Source organism: Geotrypetes seraphini, chromosome 19 (genome assembly GCF_902459505.1).
Source record: "Geotrypetes seraphini chromosome 19, aGeoSer1.1, whole genome shotgun sequence".
NCBI classification, from domain to species: Eukaryota; Metazoa; Chordata; class Amphibia; order Gymnophiona; family Dermophiidae; genus Geotrypetes; species Geotrypetes seraphini.
This window is the reverse complement of record NC_047102.1, coordinates 36,209,884-36,236,519: the sequence shown is the minus strand read 5'-3', so window position 1 is coordinate 36,236,519 and position 26,636 is coordinate 36,209,884. Positions and strand designations below refer to the sequence as shown.

Below are 26,636 nucleotides of genomic sequence, written 5' to 3'. Positions count from 1 at the left end.
ATATTTGTCCCATAACTTTAAAATCCTATAAATTTTGATTGGGATAGTCTACAGTTCTAAATTTGATATGTACGGATTCCATAGGATACTGCCTTTATGTAAACAAACTGGTTCCGACATTCATTCATTAGCGTCGTTGCCAGATTGACGAGAAGATTCACTTGCCACACTGTCCATAAGCCAGAAGTGTGATTTTTTTAAATAAAAATAATGATATTTCACAAAAAAAATCAATTTTTTGGCATCTGCAAGCCCTTTTTACCATAAAAATGTCGTCAAAACCACAAAAATTGGCCTACGATCCTTATGGTCCTGAAAGGGTTAACCACTGTACCACACTCCCCCTACTCAGTAATAGATTCACTGTAACACATTGTAATTCCTGAGGCCATGATTTGCAAAGATTCCAAGACGCTGGCTTCTTTGCTTTTACTACCATGATGATTTGAGGTAAACCATGGGTGGGGGCAGTGTGCAATTCATCAGAACCCCATTTGTTCATGACAGCGGTATGTACAGAAATCCAGACAGGTAACACAAAGAGAAGAACTATGACAAGTGGCAGGAGAGTTTTAACAACAAATGGTTTGAGCATAATAATAAGGTACATATACTTTACTCCAAGTAAAGTGTAAAATAGAGAATGGTATGGGGACAAATTTTTCCCTGTCCCTGCAGGAACTCAATTTCCCCGTCCCCGTGAGTTTTGTTATTGTCCCCTTCCTGTAAGCTCTGCATTAACCACACTAACCTCGAACACTTATGATTTAAAGTTTTTGAGGCTTGCGCAAATGAGGACGGAGCTTAGGCATTGGTGGAATGAGGCATTATGACATCACAATCTGAGCACTAGAATGTTGCTACTTAGGATTTTAAAGGGTTTGAGGCTTGTGCAGATGAGGACGGAGCTTAGGCATTGGTGGAATGAGGCATTATAACATCACAATCTCAGCTCTAGAATGTTGCTACTTAGGATTTTAAAGGTTTGAGGCTTGTGCAGATGAGGACAGAGCTTGCAGGAATGGGGCAGGGACGGGAAAAGAACTCACGGGGGCAGGACAGGAAAGTGAGTTCCCGCGGAGATGGGGAAAATTTGGCCTCGTGTCATTTTGCAGTGTAAAACTCTAGTCAATATTATATCTGAGGACAAAATACAATGAGACCATAAACTGAATCAAAAGTGTCAAAATACATACACAAGCTGATATCTTGAGTAAGCTTTCTTTTGAATCCCTGTGTGTGGATGCTCCAAGGTGTGAGCAACCCTTGATAAAGCTAGAGGCGAAACAGGGCCTCTCTTGGTTTTGGGGTTTTTTTGTGAATGCAAGATAAAGAAAACAGCTGGACTTTTTTTTTTTTTTTTCAACAGTTATGATTGTAAGCGGTAACTGATATGAGATTGTATCTATGAAAACTGTGCTTAAAGACATTTTTGCAATTTATGTGAAGACTGCAACAGAATGGTATATACTTCTCCCTCCATATTCTCTGTGATAGGGGATTAACAGAACCGCAAATACAAAAACCCACAAACAACTTTTTCATATGTTGTTCGCTGTTTTCTATTAAAAACCATCGTGAAGATGGTGAAACACCAAATAACATGGTGGGAGACCTGGCCTGTTCCTGAAGGAGAGGCAAAACACGGAGAAGAAAGTGCCGGGAATTGGCGATTTTTTCTGTGAACGCTTGGAATCAGCGAGTTCTCTATGCAAGTTGATGTTATTTGGGGAGAGGAGCCTGCAAGCTAAAAACCGTGAATAATCAAAACCACAATTGCTGAAACCGCGAATACGGAGGGAGAAGCATACAGAAAGTGGAGTTTTGGGGGGCCAATGACTGGAGAAGCTCCTTTATATAAAATATATTTAGTCATGCAAGATAGCTGTGGTCTTGTTTTCTCCACTATTTTAAACTAGTGTAAGCTCTATTGATACAATTGCTAAAGCACTTAGCCTGTTTTCTGGTTATACCCTCTCTCTCTATTTTATAGGCTTTGCTAGTAAGATTATATAGTTTATTCCTCATTATAAAATTTTTGTGTAAAAGCATTTTAAACATAGGGGACCTTTTGCTAAGGCAGGCTTGCCAGTTGAGCGCACACTAAACACCAACGTGTCCATAGACCAGGGGTGGACCACTCCGGTCCTCGAGGGCCAGAACCTAGTCGGGTTTTCAGGATTTACCCAATGAATATGCATTGAAAGCAGTGCATGCAAATAGATCTTATGCATATTCATTGGGGAAATCCTGAAAACCCAACTGGATTCTGGCCCTCGAGAACTGGAGTTGCCCACCCCTGCCATAGACTATATTGGACGTGGTAGCGTCTAGCGCACACTAGAACGGCTAGCGTGCCTTGGTAAAAGGACCCCATATTTAGGGTTTGAATTTCTCAGTGAATGCCTCCGCCTCTCCCATAAAGTGCTTTGAAGCAGTACAATGTAGGACTCTTTGTATTCTCTTTGCTGCCTTGGGCTGGTTTTTCGATGGCCGGTCTTGCTTTCCACCTTTCTTTTCAGGAGAGGATTTAATTTTGGAGTGCGTGAGAAGTGGATCGCTTTGTTTCTCTCTTGGCTGCCCCAGGTTCTGAGCTTTGTGGTGCTTCTTTTATCATTCTCGATGCAGCTGTGTTTTGCCCACTCTCCTCGCTGCTGTTCAAGCAACTTTCAGAGTATTCCAAGCCGCAGGATGGGACTGAGCTACTTTGGTTCTAATCATATGCTCTATAAGTAAAGGGTAAAGAGTCATGGATTTGATATACTGCCTTTCTGCGGTGCAACCAAACTGATTTACATATAATGTAAGCAGGTATCACTTCTGCACTGTGAAGATTTATAATTTGTTAATAAATTAACAGGAGGTCTTCACTTGCAGAAATTAGATCCCATGAGCAAAGACCTGAGACATCTGGAAGCTTCTATTTCAGTTACATCAAGTTACTCGACTTCTCTGTACTCTTCCTTTTTCATCTTCCCCTGCCTCTTGAGATGATGCAGGAAATTAAGGCACCAGTAACCACAATTATGCTTCCACCTCAATGGCAGATACACTTATTATGTCAGCTTATACACCACATGGATTCAGTTTGTACGAAAGGTACCATAGAAATCCAGACACCTTTCCTTCATCACAGTCCCCGCTGAGAGCCTCGAGTCAATAGCTCCAATCGAGAAGATCGTCTGCTCAAAGACTGACAAGAAAGCGAAAGTGCAGGTCATGAGATGCACGTTGACTTCCTTGTCCTGTGTTGACTTCACATCTCATCTTTGGTTACCAAACAGTAAAAGTCAGTCCTCGCCCCATAGTTACGCGATCCCAGGTCGGAAATATCAATCTCGCTGCTCTCGTGATCATTCAGTCCTTCAAAAGCACCGTTTGCTCCTAGGGGAATGTGGACTACTGACAGGCGGGGTGATAGGCCTTTATAAATTGTCTCGCGGACTCCTTGGAAAAAGGAAAAAACAGAGACTTTGAGTATCGATAGGTGTAGATTACTGAGGTAATGCCACTGTGAAATCACATAGCCTTTCATCTCCCTGTATGCCATTAGTTTACTTAAACACCCCACCAGTGACCTCTGATTTCTAAATCTCACCCCCAAAATTAGAGATACCAACTGACATAGGTCAAGAGGTGCACAATGATCCAATCCTATTGCATTCCTCTTGTATTCTTACACTCGTAGAACTCATTCTAACCTGAACATTACTACCCCACAATTTCCAAAATGCAGTCTCCCCCCCCCCCCCCCCCAATATTCAGCGGTACTTAGATGTAGGGTTACCAGACATCCGGTTAAACCTGGACATGTCCTATTTTCAGAGTACTGTCTGGGTGCCCGGATGGACTTTCCAAAACCTGGCAGTTTGTCCGGGTTTTAGAAAGCACTGACAAGCTCCAACCACTTGCACAGATAACGTCACACGCATCCACGCATGCTCCAGGCTCTCCAGGCGTGGCCCAGAGGTCAGAGAGGAAGAGATAAGGCTTTGGGGGGGGGGGGGTTGGGGCAGAACAGGATAGGGCTGGAGGCAGAATAAGGGTAGCTGGGGGGCCCTGTGTCTGGATTTTTGTATTACTAAATATGGTAACCCTACTTAGATGACTGGGAATAGTTCCCAGCAAACTGCTTAGCTGGCTATCTGCCGACATTCATCCCGAGAATGGAACATGATTCCCTTTGAATTCACTCCCCACCCTTGCCAAGGGCTACGAATGCTACCTCCATGGTAGTCTAGCCACATTTGACTTAGGACTCAGAAGATCCTATTCAGAGACGGAATGGAAGCCTTCCACATTATATTGCTACCGAATCACTGGTCTGGTCCAAATACTGAGACTTTTTCTCATACCTAGGTCTCCGTCGGGATCCAGCTCTGCAGAACACTCCAGGCGGCTGCTGCTCTGGATCAGCATCGGATCTTTGTCTTCCTGCAGCTGGGTCTGGGGGTCTGCTGGATTACTCTTGTATAAAGTCCTCTGTGGCAAGGCCAGACAGAGCTCCTTCCAGAAGTCTGAAGAAGGGGTCTGTGAAGCAGTAGAAAGACAGAATCCTATGGTTACATCCTTCTTCGACTTCATAGGAGTATCCACTAATATTTTTAAACATAAGGGCCCTGATTCTATAAATGATGCCTAGCTCCTAGGTGTCACTGAGCGTGATTGTCCATCGTCCACTAGAAGCTGTTTATAGAATCGCACCAAGCGACACCTAAGCATTCTTAAGCACTAGCAGACGTTAAAACTTTTGGCGCACTGCCATTTAGGCCACAATTTTCTTGGCCTATATGAATATGCCTAAAGTAGACGCCTATTAGTGCTTAAGTGAAACCACACCCAAAATCCACCCCTAACCACGTCTACTTGCTGGAAGGCGTCTCGGTGTAGAAGCCTACCTTGAAGTGGTAGGTGCCTACCAAGTTAGGCACCTACTGGCTAATTAATGTTTAATACTTTGTTAATTGTTTCTTTAATGACACTTTCAATTATGAGCGCAGATTAAGCCAACTGAGAAAATTAAGGTAGGCGCCTAGATTGGCAAGGCGCGCTGACCTAGGCGCCTAACTTTAGGCCTCATTTATAGATTCTGGGCCAATAGGTTGCACAACTGGGCCTGGAGCATAATCAAGTAACTGGTCCTCAGCAGTCGCTTGTTTTCGGATCGGCCAGCCCAGTCGGCGTGCCCGCATTTGTTTAGTGAATCGCGTCCTTCCTACTTTGCATGCCGTTTCTCCCTCATTTGCACAGATCTGATCGGAGGATGAGCGGCCACGAGGTTAGCGAACCGGGTCGGAGGAAAATCAGGTCGCATAGGGGTCGCTAAGTGGTCGGGACATGATCGGTGGGCTTAGTGAATCTAGCCCTAAATAAGAATTACATTTTCTTCAGTATAGCAGGAAACTGTTCCACAGAGCAGAAAAGAGAAATGGAATAGAGCGAGAAGCAAAACCCTTTGAGTTCCTTTAACCAAAGGGAAGACTAATGAATAGAAAGAAACAAACCTACAGCTTCTTTGTCTTGATGTATACTCTGTCAAAGGAACAATTTGATTACTTAACCAAACGTACATTATTTTATAGACTAAGCATGCACTTTTAAACTTCACTCTAGATTCTACTGGTAACCAACGTAAAGTTTTCAACAGTGGAGTAACGTGCTCAAATTTATTTGTATTAAAAATCGGTCTAATCGCGGTATGACCTCAGTCTTTCAAATTTACTGCTAATTTATCTATTTAAAACACTTATAGCCCCCATATCAAACATCTATGCAGGTAACAGCAGCACATACACAAGGAAAACAAAACATAACAATACACAGTAAAAAAACAACAGACAGCCTATAACCCAAAACCTATGTCTAAAGCAGTGGTCTCAAACTCCAACCCTTTGCAGGGCCACATTTTGGATTTGTAGGGACTTGGAGGGCCTCAGAAAAAAATAGTTAATGTCTTATTAAAGAAATTACAATTTTGTATGAGGTAAAACTCTTTATAGTTCATAAATCTTTCCTTTTGCCTAAGTCTTAATAATAATATTGTCATTTATAGCTAAAGAGACATATGATGAAGATACTGTTTTATTTTACTTTTGTGATTATGATAAACATACCGAGGGCCTCAAAATAGTACCTGGCGGGCCGCTTGTGGCCCCCGGGCCGCATGTTTGAGACCACTGGTCTAAAGCAATTAGTACCAAATAGCTACCGCTTTATACATTGCTCATATTTGGAAAAGCTAGTCAGAAAAAATGTGCCTTCAGGCTTTTCCAAAATACTAGGAAGTTGGAAATTAATCTGGGACTGAATTCCATGAGATCGGTCCGGCCACTTGGAACATTCTAGATCAATTAACAACTTTAGTAACCAAGTAGCACCCAATAGGTCCCTAAATTGTGATATTAAAGGCCCACGTGGTACATAAGCCTGCAGCAAGGAGGAAATTACCCTTGGCAACAAGTCATGAACAGATTTGAAAACCAAAGTCAATGTTTTGAATTGTATCCGCTATAATAAAACCCTTAGCGCGCCCACGCAGTTGAAACTTCGTGCTGCCGTGATCCCTGATCTGTGGCTCCGTGTCGCCGCATGCACAGTAGGAGCCTTTGGCGGTTTGCGAAGCGTGCGGCGGTTTCCCCAGCAACGTTCCTGCCCCGATCTCCGACACCGGCTGACTTCTGACGACGCCTCTCCTTCTCACCCCCGGACCAGCAGCGGCAGCAGCCACGCGGCATTTGCTAGGCCAGCTCACTTTGATAATGTAAAGCGGGCGGGCCTAGCAAGAAGAGAGAAAGAGAGGAAAAAGAAAGAGAGAGAGAAAGAGAAAGAGAGAGAGAGAGAAAGAGAAAGAGAGAGAAAGAGAAAGAGAGAGAGAGAAAGAAAGAGAGAGAGAGAGAGAGAAAGAGAGAGAGAGAAAGAGAAAGAAAGAGAGAGAGAGAAAGAGAAAGAGGGAGAGAGAGAGAGAAAGAGAGGAAAAAGAAAGAGAGAGAGAAAGAAAGAGAGAGAGAGAGAGAGAGAAAGAGAGGAAAAAGAAAGAGAGAGAGAGAGAAAGAGAGAGAGAGAAAGAAAGAGAGAGAGAGAGAGAGAGAGAGAAAGAGAGAAAACTGCTTCTGCGATTTTCTCTTTCCCAACGCGACTTAGAGGAGGCCTTTCAAAATCCGGACAAAGTGACAGGTTATGAAAAGCCATCTGGTCCCCCGGACATGTCCTCAAAAGAAGGACATGTCCGGGGAAATCCGGACACCCTATAACGACTGCCTCTGCTTGATCTGCAGGTAGATTGTAGTGGGAAAAGTAAGCTGAAAGATTTCTTAATGTAATCTAGGTGCCAATTAATGCAGGTGAAATGCTTTGCACCAGCATAATGTTCTTCAAACACTGTTCTCTTAACCATTAAAGTATATTAGAAAGCCCTGCCCTGTTTACTCCTCCCCTCCTCAGCTCCTCTGTTCGTCCTCCTATTTGTCTACAAATTAAGCCCTGCCTACCCAAGCATCGCAAACGCAGAGACGTTCAGAATTTGCAAAATGGAGGTGCGACAGAAACCTCTCCATCCAGCTGTCTTCCTCTCATACCATAGAGCCAGATTTCCAGAGCAGCAGGCATAAAGTCCGCTTATACTGCTTCAGCAACTGAATGACAGGATGGGCCAGGTCCTTGTACTGACTCTCAAATACAATGAATATGGGCTTCTGGGAGAGCTCCATCAGCCGCCACAGGCCTTCCCTAAAAAAAAATGAAGAATTGTTAGAGGTGAGCGGTACGTGAAGGTACACTACCAAATTATATTACCAGTCAACATCACCTACCATTAGAGATTAGAAATGCTATGCAGTCCATTAAGTATTAAAATCGGATCTGAAGTAGAGTAAATGCTGCTCAAGAGTAAGACCTACGGAGTCATCAAAAGGCACCTACAGGGCTCATTTTCAAAAAAGATAGATGTCCAAAAGAAAGCATAAACTGACACTTGGATGTCTTACTAGTCAAAACAACACTAACTTTCTGGACATCTTTCTGGTTGTTTTGTCTCCAGTGAGTCTAAATCTTAAAGGGGTATTTTGGAGATGTGTTTTGTAACAGAGTAGATGATGGCAAATAAAGACCCGAATGGTCCGTCCATCCAGTCTGCCCAACCTGATTCAATTTAAATTTTTTCTTCTTAGCTATTTCTGGGCAAGAATCCAAAGCTAGCACTTGGACATTTGGCAGGGATAATCAAAGCTATAATGAAACATCCAGGGCTTTTTTTTTTTAAGATATTTGCAGCTAAACCTGTTTTGAAAGCATCTAAATACTAAAAAGTTGCCCAAACTGACAAGATGATCACTGGAGGATTTAAGGCATGCCCCCCTTACTCCCCCCCAGTGGACAATGATCCTTTCCCACCAGCCAAAGATGGGGAAAAAACCCCCAGTACTTTCCGATTGTCCTACCCTGTCAAAATGGCTTGTCATCAGCTGATCGGAGGGGAATCCCCAATCAGCTGAGCCAGTTTTAGGGAGTCTTGCCGGATCAGCTGATTGGAGATTCCCCTGTGATCAGCTGATGGCAAGCCTTTCTGATAGGTTATGGCAATTGGGTACCACAATAGAATTAAACTACTTTCTTTTATGTGCTTTTCATGCGAATGTCTTTATATTTGGGAATGTCAAAAAAAGATGGATGTACTAAGGACTAAAATGTCTAGATAGTAAATTTTCGAATTAAAAAAAAAAGATAGGTGTCTGGCAGTTTTGAAAATGGGCATTTTTGCTACTGGATTCCTGGACATCTTTCTCACAACATCCAAACTCTGACGCTATTGAAAATGCCTCTCTACATGTCATCTTCCAGCCCGTATCTCTTGGCTGGAATATTGCTGCATGGATCCTTTCTATATGGCTGAGAGGCACCCTGCTTTCACCACTATCATAGTGATCTGGGTTGGGCTATATTCCAAGGGTGCTGGAAGCTCAAATTTCTATGAACCTCTCTCACTGATCTTACCAGGCTTATGACATTTTCTCCCCTTTTCCCAGGCCTGCCCTTCCCCGCCCCATTACACCTCAGTCGTGCCCCTAATCCCATCCTAGTCCCACCCCCGCTGCTTGCTCTGGTCGGGCACAATTTTGGGGGAAGACTTTCAAAACCCAGACAAAGTGCTGGGTTTTGAAAAGCCGTCTAGGGAAATCCATCACCACCAAGCCATAGGCTTTCTCTGCACCTGGCTACCTCAACATTCCAGGCTAGAAATGGCATGTGATCACACAAAGGTAACGCCAAAGCACCAATCGTCCTACTAAATTTCTCTGCTATGCGCTTGCTGTGAAACCAGAAGCCATGCTGAGGTTACCTGAAATTGCTGCTGCACCAGTCCTGCTCCAGATATGCAAGTGAGAGAACCACAATGAGGCGCCGGCACCGGCTAATGTTCATGATCAGCTCTGCAGAGGGTTCTGGGAAGATGGAAAGACAATGGGTATAAGGAAACATCTCATAGGATATGGACAGTGGGATGTGAGGAGGATCCTAGGTGGATATTAGGGAGTACAACATAGAGAATGACACGGGGACAAATTTTTCCCCATCCCCGCAGGAACTCATTTTCCCGTCCCGGTGAGTTCTTCTTCTGTCCTTGCCCCATTCCTGCAAGCTTCGTCCTCATCTGCACAAGCCTCAAACACTTTAAAAATTATAAATGTTTGAGGCTTTTACTGTTAAAGCTTACAGGGATGGGACAGGGACAGCGGGGACATATTTGTCTCCGTGTCATTCTCTAGTACAATGGTATAGTTATAACTTCAGGGAAATGTATTGACACAGGGATTTAAGGTGACTTTGTATTTGTGGTCTGCAAAGAATTGGTTTGGATATACTTGCTTTGTATTGGTATGGATCGGGTAAAGAGATATTTTTGAGAATTAGGTGAGGCTAGACTCAAACGACCGCTGAATGTCCTTGATCCTGCTTCAAGACAACGTACTGAAGTAGCACTCACACTCAGGGGAAGAAGTGATGAAATTCCAGCCACTGTACAACAGTAGCATCCACTGGCTTGTCTAAAGCACATTTGTGTACAATACATTGCTCATCGTTGATGACACTATCTACGTGACGCATAGCTTTTTGTGCGGTGTGTCGATTATTTCCATTGGACTAGTTGACTGCTTTACATGAGACGAGGCATTCTCTATAGCCAAAACACGATTTGTTTTGATTTAAGTCGATATAAAGGGCACTTACAGATCTCAACTTGCTTTTTGGTGTTTCCGTCAACCCGTCTATGTTCTGTGCATACAATGTGGAAGGAACTGTAAGGGTTCATTTACTAAATTGCGGTTTAATGCATCATGACACAGGATTATATAGTACAGCAAGCCCAAAACTTGACACTCAAGTTTCAAGTTTATTAGGATTTTATATACCGCCTATCAAGGTTATCTAAGCGGTTTTACAATCAGGTAGTCAAGCATTTTCCCTATCTGTCCCGGTGGGCTCACAATTTATCTAACGTACCTGGGGCTATGGAGGACTGAGTGACTTGCCCGGGGTCACAAGGAGTAGCGTGGGGTTTGAACCCACAACCCCAGGGTGCTGAGGCTGTAGCTTCAACCACCGTGCCACACATTCCATCGAGAAGAGGCATTTTCAGTATTTTTCTATTGCAGGTTGTGAGTTAATGTTCCCAGTAGGGCATAATACTTGCTGAGCGTTAACAGGGGACATCTTACCACCTCCTAAATAGAAAATGCACCCACATTTTCTCTACGTCAGCCAGTTAGTATGTGGTAAGTGACACGTGCTAGCTGGGTAACGCTTCCACAGCAACTCTGCCCATGCCACTCCCCCTGACAGTTTAACATGTGGGAATAGGCAAACTACCATAAAACAGCTTAACAGATGCAATGCACTTTAGCAAAATGGCCCCATAGTCAGTGTTTTTCAACAAGCGGATTCACACTAGATTTACTAAAAGGTGCTATTGAGTTACTGCGTACTAACACGCATTAATGAGTGTTCCTTATTGCAGGTTCCATTTAATGCAATTAAAAACATGCAGTGACAGCCTTAGTGCGTGCTAAGGCAGTAGTGCAGTTTAGTAAATCTAGACCTGTGACGGCTGAGCTTCATGGGGGGTGAAATGCACCTGGGATGGTGGCACCCCTCCCCTGCCCTCATCTCCGCCCCTCCCCGTGCCCATCTGCCACGTGCACCCCCTTCCCCCGTACCTCTAGTTGAATTTGTAGCTCACGGCGGTCAATAACATGCTCCTCGTGACCCTGTCGGCTCTCCCTCTGACGTCACTTCCTGTGCACGGTACCCAGAAGAGATGTCAGCAGGACAGCCAACGGGGTTGTGACGAGCACGTTGTTGACTGCCATGAACAACAACTTCAACTAGAGGTATTGGGGAAGGGAAGGAGGCATGTGCATAGAAGGGAGGATTGGGAAGAGGCGGGGTGGAGAGGAAGAGGGGAGCTGTCACCCCCCACCAACATGGCACCCAGGGCAGACCGCCCCCCTCTTACTATGCCAGTGGAAGGAAGGGAGGAGAAAGGGGCTATCGATAGGGCATATTCCTCACATTGTGAAGGAAGGCTCAAAGCATCATTAGGACTCAATGTACTTTGATTGGAAGTAACAAGAGAGAAGAACAATCTCCCAAGACAAAGACAAACCAAAGCCCTCGGCTTCAACATAGGAGAACGTCACGTTGCGATAATTCTAGAGGAATCAAGCTGCACCATGTCAGAATAATTATCTCTGGGATACAGACCAACAGGCAAGTTCCGACAGTGTGGAGAACACTTCTTCGCTCAAAATTGTAAAAGGCAGAGAAAATATGTGTCTCTGGGAAGCAGATTCAAAATGTTGAGAATGGCCAATTCTTCAAGTCATGGGTCCACAAGCAGTCTGCAAAAGTTTGAATTTCTGTAACTTTTGTAGTTTTTCACATAAAAGGATGTTTGAACCAACTGTTTATTCTAACAAAAGTCATTTTTGTTTCCGGAGACTTTAGTCACCTTTTCCCAGAGACGGTCACATACGGTATATACATATGTATTTATTTTAATTTATAATTTTTTAATGACAAATGTTATATGTAGAAATAAAACAAAAAGTGGCTAACACGGCCACCACACAATTTCACTTAATGACCAATGGAAGCTCTTAAGTGAAGCCCAACAAATATTTAAATCATAAATCATCAAAGAACAAAAACTATTGGCAATCGAGTTTTGCCAGTGGGATGGAGGTACTTGGTAAAGTGAGCACATAGGTTGAGTCTGGCCATCTTCACACCTTGTACATTGTCCAGGGTCTTAGTTCAACAGTTGCTGCTTGGAAAAAACTCAAGCACCTCGGTTCTCCAGGTCCCAAATTGTAGAGACCAGTACGGCTATTCTTATGTTCTTATGCTATGTTCTTGTGTTCTCTATGGATTCTGATAATATCTCTATCACTTGCAATAGTGTTGGAAATGCACAAGGATAAGGCCTTCTTTTGGATTTTAATCCTTTCATCTTCCCTGATGGCTCAATAAGCACTCAGGACAAGTGGAACACTTTTCTTGCTCTAAGTCCCCAGGCTTTGACTATTGAAACTCAAATTCTTTTATGATTTCCTAGAAAGTGTTTTCTAGCATTTCAAGGAGCCCAATATGTCTTTTGAGATCCAGAGCAGTCAAAAGTGTTCCTCATTAAAAAGACACCTTTAGAGCCTGATCCAATAACATCTGGATATTCATGGTTGACCTGCCTACAAATAATACTGACCAGGTAATTGCATTAGATTTCATTTTTGGCATTAAAATGAATATGTAGTGTTTTTCTGGCTTGGTGTTCCCCCCTTTATTGTGGACTAAGAGGCCTTGTGTACTTTTTCTACTTTTTTCTTTCTTTTGCGGTTTTCTTCCTTTTTTTTTCTTCTCTGCTTTCATCTTTGAATTTGGATGTTTGCATGTGTGTAATACAATAAAAATAGAAAATAACATTGCTAACATGCATTTACCCTAAAACAGAGTGTCTCAAACTGTGTGCCGTGGCACAGTGGTGTGCCCCAAAGAGATTCCGGGTGTGTGACGAGAGATTCCAGAATTTAACTGTATATACTAGAATAGATGACAAGGGAGACAGCACAGAAGATGACCTAACTGTCCGCCATCTTGTTGGAATATTCATTTCTATCTCTATCTCTACCTCTGTCTTTATATTTTTATCTTTACTTTTCATAAATTGTTTCTTCAGGTACCTTAGTTAGATTGTGAGCCTTTGGGACAGTTAGGGAATTTCCAAGTACCTATCTTATTTATTTTTATTTATTGTATCTTTTAATGCATCATTTTTGTAAATAATAATAATAATAACAGCTTATATACCGCAATACGGTGAAGTTCTATGCGGTTTACAGAAGATTAAGCAAAGGTAACAAATTGATTGACTTTAAGAGGGGAGGAAGAAAGAGAATTAATAGGACAGGAAATTCATTGTTGAGGAGAGAGTGATCAATAGAACAAGTTAATCGCTATAGAGGGGAGAGAGAAGAGAGGATCAGTTGTCTAGATGCTTTAGGAACAAGTTTTTAGACGTTTCCTAAATTCCTCATAAGTAGTGGGCGAAAGCAATTGTTCTAGGTCTTTACCCCATGATGCTGCTTGGAGTGAGAGAAGGTGTTCACGGTTATTAGCGGTATATAAGAATTCAATTAAATTAAGTACATTGCATACGTAAGAGTTGGTTAATGTTAGGATACAACCGCCCAGACAAGCGTGGTGATGTGATTGGTCCTTTAAATCTAACAGCAAGTAATTTTTGTTGTATTTTTTATGCAGTAGTTATCTTAACTTGAGCAACAAAGCAATCAAGGTTTTGTTACTGTTTGAATCTTATCTTTGCAAACTTGGATTTTCAGCTCTGACAGTAATTACATTTTTTAAAAAAAGAGAACAATTGCAAATGGTGGATGATGACATTTGTGTTTGCTTATCGACTAGCGAGACGCATTTTGGGTTAATTTGCACTCAACAACAAGCACATCCATCGCATTGATTTGCAATTCTGTCGACTTTAGTTTCACCATTGTTACAATTACTCATACATAGCTTAAAGAACTTTAAATAAATAAGTCTCAAATTTAATTTTTTGTTGGTTTTGCAATTTTATCATTTCAATTATAATGTGCTGCGAAAAACATTTGCTCTGTTTAGTGTGCCAGAGCTAAAAAAAAAGTTTGAAAGACACTGCCCTACAGTTTAGTGGCAAGGAGCACAAGCAGTCCTGTCTTTTAACCCATCTCTTAACTATCTTAATGCTCCATCCCTGAGATCAGTCCATAAGAAGCGTTTTTAGCTAAGAAGAGAGTACAATGAAGTTGTAGTAATGATGTGAGCTAAGCCAGACAATGACAGGAATGTGAGCAAAAATGACCAAAGCAACATTGTACCTGAGCTGGGCAGAATGTTCTTGTCATCCAGGTACAGCTTATAGCCGTATCGGTTCTCCAGGTGCGGCTTCAGGATGAAGTTTGCAAACTTCTTGTCATTGGTGGAACTTGAGTAGGAGACGAAGGCATCAAACAGCTTCCCATCTGCACCGGAGGTTCATTGGGCAGAAAGTGGGAGATAGAAGGGGAGACATCACTGAACTGCATCAGTGATTCTGTTCGTGAGCCAGCAAACAGATAGAGCTGGAAGAAAACTAGCATTTATAGACTGAGGCAGTGAATGTCTTTTAGTTTGGGGGGAGGGGGCAAGTTCCACCCCAAAATCCATCCTCAAGATAATACTATAGATTTTAATGTTGCACAGATAGATCCTCACCAAATAAAAAATAAATGTCCTCCCTTCCAGTCCCACACTCCAATACCCCACTGATCTCCCATTCCCCACTATTCCTTCTTTTCTTTTCTCTCCTCTCCTCCCTCAAACCCAGTATTTTCCTTTCTTTCCTCCCTAGATTTAGCATCCCCTTCCTTTCTATTCCCCCCATCCAGTTATATCCAGCATCCTCTCTCTGTCCCCCTAACCTCTATGTCTAGCATCTCCTCTCTCTGTTCCTTACCCTACATGTTCCAACACCTTGCTCTCTCTCTCTTCCTCCCCTCTCAATGTCCAGCATCTCCTCTCTCTGTCCCTATCATTCATGGTCTAGCATCTCACTCTCTCATTCACTCCTTTACTCCCACTCTTCCAATATCCAGCATCTCCCCTTTCTGTTCCCTATCCTTAATGTTCCAGCATCTCACTCTCTTCCTACCTCCAATGTTCAGCATCTCCTCTATGTTCCCTACTCCTTGTGGTCTAGCACCTCTCTCCCTTCCTCCTTGCCACAGCTCCTCCTGCTTTTAACCTTTATCATCAAGCAACAGACCAAGATACAGAAAACAATAGCAGCAGTAAATATGAATGTGCAAGGCTGGACCTGCCTTGGAACCTCTTCCATACCTGAGCAGTAGAACCCTCTGATGTGTCCTGCCCTGACATACACTTCTTTGGGGGGCAGGATACATTAGAGTTCTACTGCTCAATCTTGAACTTATAACAAACTGAAACACACTGGCTGGTTCCATCTGTGTTTCTGAAACATCTACATTAGAATTAGTAATGAATCAATTCTACACTAGAACTGGTAATAAATCCTACTTTAGTGTACTGCTTTATCTACGGACCTGGTTATGCACAGAATGCCACCTCTGGGGGGTTTCCCTCACAATAGGGTTAAATCACCTATTTTAGCAATGCTTGTTACATTATTATGTGCCTGATGGGATTTTGTGACAAGAGTATTAACCCCCTCATATTCAACATAATTTCAATCTCGGTCAAAATGTCAAGAAGAGGGTTGTCCCCTGGCAATTAGAGTTTACTTCTTCCCTATTAGTTGATGGTTACAGTGGTTTAGGCTGGATAATATGAGGCTCATAATCAAAACTTTGAAATGTCCAAAAACCAGCCTAAGTTGGCAGGGGGAAGGCCCATCATTCTCAGCACGTGGCCCTGTAGGCATGAGGGAGTGGGCTTCCCTCCTGCCGATTTTGCATCAGAAGGTTTTGTCTCATGTTGGGTGGTGTTGGGTGATGTGTGTATGTGGGGGGGTGTTGCCTCATATCGGGTGGTGTCGGGCGATCTGGGAGATGTTGCATGATGTCGGGTGGTGCTGGGTGATGTGGACGGGTATTGTCTGATGTTAGGGGTGTCGGGTGATGTGTGTGTGTGGAGGGACCAGGAATGATGGGGGATGAGGGGGTCCAGGAATGTCAGAGGGATGTCAGGGGTGTAAGGCTCCAACTGACCTGGGCAGAGGTAATCCCCATCAGCTGAACTGGCAGGAATCCCTGAAACCAATTCAGCTGATGGGGGATTCCCTTGCCGCGATCAGACAAAGTAGTTGGGTACGTCTACAAAATTTGTTTTTGTGCGTTTCTCACATGGACATTTTATTTTTGAAAATGGCAAAAAAAGGTGAACATCCTAAGGACCAGAACGTCTACATTTTCAAAAATAAAAGATAGACATCTGGCTGCTTTGAAAATGGACATGTGCTCTACAGGGTTTGTGGACGTCTTGCCCAAAACATCCAACCTCAGATTTAGATGTCCTATCGAAAATGACCCTCCAAGTCAACACAAGTTTGGATTGTCAATCTCTCTAAAAGAAGAGAGCTGTCCCTGCTTCACAGCTCTAAATCTGCGATTGATTATACTGTAATATTAATCAAAATGCTGAGAAGTGATCTTCATAGCTATTACATAAAAACATAACATAAAAATTTACTTCTATACCACAGTGGCCGTTAAGTTCTAAGCGGTTTGTAAAAGAAAAAAAAAAAAGGAGAATGAAAAGTTTTAATCATCTAAGTATCTAGAGAACAAGTATGTTTTGAGAAGTCTCCTAAATAATTGGTAATAGAAACATAGAAACATAGAAATAGATGGCAGATAAGGGCCACGGCCCATCAAGTCTGCCCACTCCAATGACCCTCCCTATCTATCTTTGCGGATAGATCCCACATGTCTGTCCCATCTGGCCTTAAAATCTGGCAAAATGTCGCGATTAGAGAAACTAAATCCGTATTCCAAGCTGCTGCCTGGTATGACAAGAGGCGATGATGGTATCTTTTAGATTTACACCCTTTAACCGATGGAAAGATAAATAATGCATGTGAACATCTGGAATTTTTATTACTAGTAAATATGAATGAATCTAAAAGATTAGGATCCACAGTTGACCGGGACCTGTGTTAGCTGAATGTGCTTTTTCATCCTGGTAAGCTTGGGGGAAGCTAGCTGTTGTTAGTATTCCTTTCCAGAGCTCACCATGATATAAAAGTCCTCAGCTCAACCAATCAGCTTCCTAAATTCTGAGTGTTATTTTGCCACTGTAGCTGAAAAGAGTGTTATCTTATTTCATTAAGTGCCCATTTGCAGAAATGAAATTCTATACAGTCAAACCTCGGTTTGCGAGTAACGCGGTTTGCGAGTGTTTTGCAAGCCGAGCAAATCTTGCCTCGCAAACTGAGCACTGACTCAATTTGTGAGCCCCCACCCCCAAGAACTGGCATCGCCCCCCTGCCCAAACCCTTACTGCGATGGGGCACCGGCCATGCAGCACCAACCTGGTTCATAGACAACCCCGCGAAAGATAAAGGCGTGCGCCGACAACTGAGCGCAAGACAGAGGCGCGCGCCGAAGAAAATTACAGTTTTTAGGGGCTCCGACGGGGGGTTTTGTTGGGGAGCCCCCCCAGTTTACTTAATAGAGATCGCGCCGGCGTTGTGGGGGGTTTGGGGGGTTGTAACCCTCCACATTTTACTGTAAGCTTAACTTTTTCCCTAAAAACAGGGAAAAAGTGAAGTTTTCAGTAAAATGTGAGGGGTTACAACCCCCCACACCCCCCACAACGCCCCCACAACGCGGCGCAATCTCTATTAAGTAAAGTGGGGGGGTTGTTCCCTCTAAGCTGAGCAGGAGTCCTCCACCCACAGTCTCACCAATAGAGGGTGCTGTTTTACTGTCACATTTTTCAATTGTGAGGGACAGGCAAGTTCTGCAGGACTCCAGGGAACATACCTGTCCTTAGCGACTGAAAATATTCCACCCCCTAGTGGTAGCAATGCAGCTGGAGGACACCTGCTCAGCTTAGAGGGAACACCCCCACACCCCCCCCATTGGAGCCGTAAAAACTGTAATTTTCTGCGGCGCACACCTCTGCGCTGCGCTCAATTATCTGCGCGCGCCTTTGTCCCGGTGCACTTTTGACCTGACACCCACCAACCCACAGGACATGCTGGTGCCCAAAGAGCCTGCTGGGCCTTGAGCTCTACCAGTGAGCCACAGCTGAAGATGATGCATAGAGGTGAGAAGGAGTCTTACCATTGATCTCAATGTCTCTATACTTGTCCCTGTACCAGAGCAGGATGTTCAGCCGGCACTTCACATACAGCAGCGCTCCCAGCAGCAAAAGTGACAGGACCACCAGAGCACACAGGACAGCTCCCATGTGACCCGCTTCCTCTGCAAGCACAAAGACAGCTTGACATGTGCACTTGAGTTAACAGTGACACCATGCAGACGACAGGAATCTTCGCACTCGTTCTTCAGTCCTTGGGAATCACAACCCAGTCAGCTTTTGAGAATTTCCACAATGCGGATGTGCGAAGTTTATTTGCAAACATAAGCGTCAATGCATGCGAATAGATGCCAGGAATGTAAATTCTGAAAATTTGACTGGGTTCTGGCTCAGGTCCGAGGACAAGTCCAAACAAACATAACTGTGGAAACCCAATGTTCTCGGATCCTTGGATATAATTTATTCAAAATTTTTTATTAAAAGCAGTAATGACGATACAGACTAAATCCACATATGTCTTAAAAGGACCCGACACGGGCCGTGTTTCGGCTAAACATGCCTTCCTCGGGGATCCCAGATATAATAAACCAACTTTGGCAATTGTGGAAAAAAGCCTTGGAATCCAAAGACAATTTGTATTCGCAAAATGTAAAACCATGTCTATTTGGTTTTACATTTTGCGAATATAAATTGTCTTTGGATTCCAAGGCTTTTTTCCACAATTGCCAAAGTCGGTTTATTATCCCCTCTCTTCTAGCGGTTTTAGCGCGGAGAGCTGCGCTGAATGGCCCGTGCTGCTCCCGACACTCATAGAGTTCTTTTTTTTTTTTTTAATTCTTTATTTATAATTTTAATAATTGACAATAATTACAAGTCAATAAAAGAAAACATGCAGTGTAAATTGAAATTAAATCAAAATTCCAAACAGCTAAGGAATATCAAAATATACATCGCATTATTAGTCCACAATTTTGGAGACGAGGCTAATGAAAAAGACTGAAATAAGTCATCAAGGCAATTAGTATAAGGCAAAAAGATAGGCGTTTTGAGTGCTCTTGAACCAATATGTTGAGCTTAACAAGAGAACAAGGCAGCTCATGAAGACTCTCTATCAGAAATAAATTTAGATAAATGCTGTGGATCATAAAATACATATCTATTCCCCCCATATGTCAAAACTCTCATAGAGTTCTTATAAGCATTGGGAGCGGCACGGGTCATTCAGTGCGGTTTAGTAGAAGGGGCTCTATATCTTGGATCCCCGTGGAAGGCGTGTTTAGCCGAAACACAGCCCGTGTCGGATCCTTTTAAGATACATGCGGATTTAGTCCATATCATCATTACTGCTTTTAACAAAATTTTTGAATAAATTATATCCAAAGATCCGAGAACATTGGGTTTCCACTGGACTTGTTCTTCTTTTCCTGTGGAAATTCCAACTATAAAACACTTTCTATGACACTAAACCACTAGGGACATCGTTTCTATTCTACCACGGACACCATACATATAGAGTTTGTATGTTCTAACTGTGTTTGTAACTGTTTACTTCATGCACCCCAGTTCATAATGCTATTACATTACATGAGTACTCACATATGCTGAACTAGGAACACAGGTTCCATTCTGAACCGGGAAAAAACTGCATGGAGTTTCTTTTCAACCTGAGTTTCCACATATTGAGTTGTTTAAATCAATACTGAAACTTTTGGATGCCACTTATTCCAACAGATCTTCCTTTTCAGTTTAAGAGATTGCAAATTCCAGTGAGACTTGCATTCTCTATCACAATCAACAAATCACAGGGACAGACTATTACATACTGTGGAGTGGATTTAAGATCCCCCTGTTTTTCCCATGGACAACTCTATGTTGCTTGCTCAAGGGTGGGTTCACCCAAGAATTTATATGTTCTTGCTCCTGGAGGTGAAACTAAAAATGTTGTTTATAATCAAGTTTTGTGTTAGTTGTATTGTATTCATTTTGTCAAATATTTCACATTATAATTTGAATATTGTACTTTTTATAAAGCTGTTAAAAAATAATTTCATTCACCACTATAAAGTATCTTTATTTGAATCCATTTACAGTGTTATTGCTCTAATTAAATACCCGTGCAACGCCGGGCCATCAGCTAGTATTAAATAAAGCTATTATTAGATTAGGTAGGGTTACCAGACGTCTGGGAAAATCCAGGCATGTCTTCTTTTTAGAGGACTGTCCGGGCGCCCAGAGCGATTTCCAAAACCAGACAGTTTCGCTGAGTTTTGGAAGGCCTGAGTTGAGAGGCCGCATCTGGAAGCCTTTGCGCATGCGTGGCCGTCACTGTGATGATAATAAACATAGAAACATAGAAGATGACGGCAGAAAAGGGCTACAGCCCATCAAGTCTGCCCACTCTGCTTACCCACCCCCTGTCTATGCCCTAATGACCCAATTTCCTTATCTTGACCCTCGTAGGGATCCCACATGGGTATCCCATTTAATTTTAAAGTCTGGCACGCTGTCTGTCTCGATCACCTGCACTGGAAGCTTGTTCCAATGATCAACCACTCTCTCTGTGAAGAAATACTTTCTGGTGTCGCCATGAAATTTTCCACCCCTGGAGTTTGAGCGGGTGCCCTCTTGTGGCCGAGGGTCCCTTGAGAAAGAAAATATCATCTTCCACTTCGACACGTCCCGTGAGGTACTTAAATGTTTCGATCATGTCTCCCCTCTCCCTACTTTCTTCGAGAGTGTAGAGCTGCAATTTGTTCAGTCTCTCTTCGTACGAGAGACCCTTGAGCCCCGAGATCATCCTGGTGGCCGTCTGCTGAACCGATTCAATTCTGCGCACATCTTTACTGTAATGTGGCCTCCAGAATTGCACACAGTACTCCAGATGAGGTCTCACCATGGCCCTGTACAATGGCATTATGACTTCAGGCTTTCGGCTGACGAAACTTCTATTGATACAACCCAATATCTGCCTTGCCTTAGATGAAGCCTTCTCCACTTGATTGGCAGTTTTCATGTCTGCACTGATGATTACTCCTAAATCTCGTTCTGCTGAAGTTATGCACAAGCGCCTGCTTGTGATGTCATTATGTTGACGTTCGCACGTGAGAAGGCTTCCAAATGCAGCCTTTGAGCTCATGGAGGTTCGTGTCGGGGTGGGGCTGAAGGTGGGCTGGGGCGGGGCCAGGCATCCTCTTTTTTTTCAAAGAGGAAATCTGGCAACCCTAAGATTAGGAACCAAAAATACAGAAAGCAGATCCTTCTATATATATATATATATATATATAATCTAACCCAATAAATCGATTTTAGTAAAATGCATGTGATGTCACTGTGTTGAATCCACGCACGCCCAGATGACCTCCTGACGCAGTGCCAGGTCTTGAAAAGATGTCCTGTTGCCCAAACATATTTTCTAAATAAAGGAATTGTCCAGGAAAATCCCGACGTCTGGTAATTCTAATCATTATGCGCCACTTTACACTCCACTATTCCAGTGGCTAGAGTGGGAATTTCCCATTAAGCTTCTGCTGCCATCTTGTGGCCATTTCAATCTTTCCCATTTATAAAGTCCCACAACCTGCTGTTGCTCTGGACTATATGTCACACTTAATTTCTTTGACAATTCCGTCTTGTCTTATGGACAAACTGTCTTTAAAGGTTGTTCGTTAAAAGACTATGAAGGACCAGGTGGACTCTTTGGTTGGAAAGGGTTTCTTTACTCTTTAGAAGCTTCGGTCCATTAGACGTATTTTGATGTTTCATCATTTAGAATTTTGGTACAATCTCTTATATTAAGTCAACTCGATTACTGCAATATTGCCTAATTAGCAATTTCTCAAAAGAATATGCAACGATTGTGAATGGTGCAAAATGCGGCGGTCAGGTTGAAGAAATACGATCATGGAACACTTTCCTATCGAGTGCCGCACTGGTTGCCGATGGAGGCTCGTGTGAAGTCTAAGTTTGGTTGTTCTTGTTTTATGGTTTTATTTGGTTTAGCTCCTAAATACATAACGGAGCTTTTCTCTTTTGCAGCCAACAAACATAAGAGAAGTTCACACCTGAATTTTGTTTTTCCTCCGGTTAGAGGATGTAAACTTAAAAAACATCATCAGTATCTTTTTTCACATCAGGCAGCGTTATGGAGCAAAGATCTAGAACAATTGTTTCTGCTTACTGATACTTATGGGGAATTTAGGAGACATCTAAAAACATATCTGTTTTTAAAGTACTTAGGTAGCTGATTTGTAGAATTGTATCATGCAATAATAAGATCTTTTTAGGGTTTTTTACTTATTGGCTTTTACCTTTTTAGTTTTATTCAATTTGTTGTATTTTTAACTGTTGTAAACCACATTGAAATTTATGGCCTTGTGGTATATAAAGAAAAGAGCGACTAAGATGGTTAAGGGGCTGGAGGAGTTGCCATATAGTGAAAGATTAGGGAAACTGGGCCTCTTGTCCCTTGAAAAGAGGAGACTGAGAGGGGACATGATCAAAACATTTAAGGTGGAAGGGGACGTGCACAGATGGGTCAAAAATTGGCTGGCGGACAGGAAACAGAGGGTAGGAGTAAAGGGACACTACTCTGACTGGAAAGGGGTCACGAGTGGTGTCCCACAGGGGTCAGTGCTGGGACCGTTGATGTTCAATATATTCATTGATGACCTGGAAACAGGGACGAAGTGTGAAGTTATAAAATTCGCAGACGACACAAAACTCTCCAGTAGGGTCAGAACTGTTGAGGAATGCAAAGATCTACAAAGTGACCTGAACAAGCTGGGTGAGTGGGCAAAAAGATGGCAGATGAGCTTCAGTGTAGAGAAATGTAAAGTATTGCACGTAGGGAAAGGGAACCCGATGTACAGCTATACGATGGGAGGGAGGGTATTGGGGGAAGGCAAACTTGAAAAAGACTTGGGAGTATTGGTGGATACAACGATGAAGCCAGCGGCACAATGTGCAGCGGCCTCAAAAAAGGCGAACAGAATGTTGGGCATTATCAAAACAGGTATCACTACCAGAACGAAGGAAGTTATCCTGCCACTGTATAGAGCAATGGTGCGCCCGCATCTGGAGTACTGCGTCCAGTACTGGTCGCCGCACCTTAAGAAGGATATGGTGATGCTTGAGAGGGTCCAGAGAAGAGCAACAAAAATGATTAAGGGCATGGAAAACCTTGCATATACCGAAAGGCTGGAGAAACTGGGGCTCTTTACCCTGGAAAAGCGGAGACTTAGAGGGGACATGATAGAGACCTATAAAATAATGAAAGGTATAGAGAAGGTGGAGAGGGACAGATTCTTCAGGCTAGCGGGGACATCAAAAACAAGAGGGCATTCGGAAAAACTGAAAGGAGACAGATTCAAGACGAATGCTAGGAAGTTCTTCTTCACTCAGAGGGTGGTGGACACCTGGAATGCTCTTCCAGGAGAGGTGATAGGACAGAGTACAATAATGGGCTTCAAAAAGGGCTTGGATGACTTCTTGACGGAGAAAGGGATTACAGGGTATAGATAGAGGGGTACTATACAGGGTACTTCAGGATTAGGGCATAAACAATTCAGGTGGTGGGAACTTACAGGTCAAGGACCTGGAGGGCCACCGCGGGAGCGGGCTGCTGGGCACGATGGACCCCTGGTCTGACCCGGCAGAGGCAATACTTATGTTCGTATGTTCTTATGGATAGACTTAGTAGATAAGGACAGGTTGTTCACCCTCTCGAAGGTAGAGAGAACGAGAGGGCACTCTCTAAAGTTGAAAGGGGATAGATTCCGTATAAAGTAAGGAAGTTCTTCTTCACCCAGAGAGTGGTGGAAAACTGGAACGCTCTTCCGGAGTCTGTCATAGGGGAAAACACCCTCCAGGGATTCAAGACAAAGTTAGACAAGTTCCTGCTGAACCAGAACATACGCAGGTAGGGCACTGGTCTTTGACCAGAGGGCCGCTGTGTGAGCGGACTGCTCTGCATGATGGACCACTGGTCTGACCCAGCAGCGGCAATTCTTATCTTCTTATATTATTATTATTAATGGTAAAACCAGAGGACATAATTTGAGGTTGAGGGGTGGTAGACTCAAGAGTAATGTAAGGAAATTCTTCTTTACGGAGAGGGTGCTTGATGGAGAGGAAAACTGTGACAGAGTTAAAAAAAAAGCATGGGATAAACACAGAGGATCTTGAATCAGAAAATAATGGTATATATTCAAGAACTAAGGCCAGTACTGGGCGGACTTGAGGATGGGCTGGGGAGGGCTTCGATGACTAGGATGGTTTAAATGAGCTGGTGTGAGCTTTGATGGAGACTCCAGTAGATGGAACCTAAGCACAGTACCAGGCAGAGCTTAGGGTTCAGGCCCAGAAATAGCTAAGAAAAAGGAATATTTTAGTTTAAATTAGTAATTTAAAGAGAGGGTAAGGTTGGGCAGACTGGATGGACCATTCGGGTTTTTATCTGCCGTCATGTATTATGCTACTATGTTACTCATGGCGTTGAACAACTAGAGCTGCGGGAGAAGAAAAGGGGGGATGTGCACGCGGCAGGGGGGAGCGGGAGGCAGAAGTGGGGGAGGGGCTCCTCTCACCCTCGCTACACCACTGTGAATAGCAACACTAAAACGAAAGCCACCCATTTTGTGGGCAGTCTGGGGATAAAGTGCCGATATTCAACTCTTAACCGCCTAAGTCATAAGAACATACGAATTGCTGCTGCTGGGTCAGACCAGTGGTCCATCGTGCCCAGCAATCCGCTCACGCGACAGCCCTTAGGTCAAAGACCAGTGCCCTAACTGAGGCTAGCCTTACCTGCGTACGTTCTGGTTCAGCAGGAACTTGTCTAACTTTGTCATGAATCCCTGGAGGGTGTTTTCCCCTATAGCAGACTCCGGAAGATCGTTCCAGTTTTCTACCACTCTCTGGGTGAAGAAGAACTTCCTTACTTTATACGGAATCTATCCCCTTTCAACTTTAGAGAGTGCCCTCTCGTTCTCCCTACTTTGGAGAAGGTGAACAACTTGTCTTTATCTACTAAGTCTATTCCCTTCATTATCTTGAATGTTTCGATCATGTCCCCTCTCAGTCTCCTCTTTTCAAGGGAGAAAAGGCCCAGTTTCTCCAGTCTCTCACGGCAACTCCTCCAGCCCCTTAACCATTTTAGTTGCTCTTCTCTGGACCCTCTCGAGTAGTCAGTGGTTCATAAACCTGTCCTGGGGGACCCCCAGCCAGTTGGGTTCTCAAGATACCCCTAATGCATATGCATGCCGCTCTACAGGAGCTCCTGACGCAGCTTCTTGCAAAACAGGGCGATTATCGGGTGATTTGGTGATTTCATCAATGGAATGAAGCGTCCTGGAGATTTTATAAATGATCGGCATACAGCGCACAGCTAAATTCTGAAACTTTTGAATTTTTACAAGTGCTGGATTAATGACTAGGCTGCCTCCTGTTATATAGTGAATTATTGTTCACTCATATTGGGTTTTTGATATTTCCAGTGGAGTTTTTTTAAACCTATGATGGCGGTTTTTTTGTGTGTGTGCCGCTAATGCAATTTATTGGCTTCCTGCATGCTGAGGTTTTTTTCTCCACTTCTATTTGTTTGTTCTACCGTCTATGATTGAAGACATTTAATTTTTTCCCACAACTTTGTCAACAAACAAGTTATTCAGCACACAGAGGAACAGTTTTGTGTTCTTTACATTCCTCTCTCCATAAATTCTTAGATTTATGTCTCTTTATCTCGTGCTGCCAATTATTAGTCCTATTACCAAATTACAGTATAGCCAGGTAAACTGGGACTGATCCAATGACATGCCAAGGTCACATGGTACAGAAATGACAGAGGACATCCTACCTGGCATTCCAAGACCATTCATCCGTAAAGTTAATGATCTACAACGGACAGTTATACCATATGGGCAAGTTTGGCATGGAATGTTCTGCTTTGGCTAACTACAATGAATATGCATGAGATATAGTTATATACAATGGGAGGCAATTGGGCTACCTCCTACGGTTGGTGGCAAACGTGGATAGTCAATGCTGGAGCCGTATCTGGCGGCCGACATTGAATTTCCAAGTTAGGTTCTGGTGCCATGGACTTAGCTGACCAGGCTCATGGCCAGCTATGGCTAGCGGCTAAAGATGGACCTGCTTTTTAGGCAGGTCTGACGACCAGATTGGCTATGGACCATTGAATATCGGGTGGAATGAGTCTCCAATATATGCAAATCGATCTCATGCATATTTATCACACAGATCCCAAGAACCAGACTGATTAGATATGTCCTTTGAGCAGGTGTGGGAAAAAC

The 26,636-nt window shown here is 43.3% G+C and overlaps 1 protein-coding gene across 3 annotated transcripts in view; it reads right to left on the bottom strand.

The window, feature by feature from the left end:
- Window positions 1-3,245: 3,245 nt before the first annotated feature.
- SIGIRR (single Ig and TIR domain containing) overlaps window positions 3,246-26,636 on the bottom strand; it is a 43,133-nt gene continuing 19,742 nt past the window's right edge. For 2 of the 3 annotated variants that reach the window (XM_033928850.1, XM_033928849.1), the window contains 6 exons: window positions 18,351-18,491; window positions 14,424-14,567; window positions 9,335-9,437; window positions 7,575-7,725; window positions 4,356-4,530; window positions 3,246-3,447 (listed from right to left, as the gene is read on the bottom strand). In XM_033928850.1, coding sequence (XP_033784741.1) covers window positions 3,257-3,447; window positions 4,356-4,530; window positions 7,575-7,725; window positions 9,335-9,437; window positions 14,424-14,567; window positions 18,351-18,491 — 905 coding nt within the window. In that variant the 3' untranslated portion in view covers window positions 3,246-3,256. The remainder of the gene's footprint in view (window positions 3,448-4,355; window positions 4,531-7,574; window positions 7,726-9,334; window positions 9,438-14,423; window positions 14,568-18,350; window positions 18,492-26,636) is intronic. The other variant, XM_033928851.1, reaches the window with a different exon arrangement.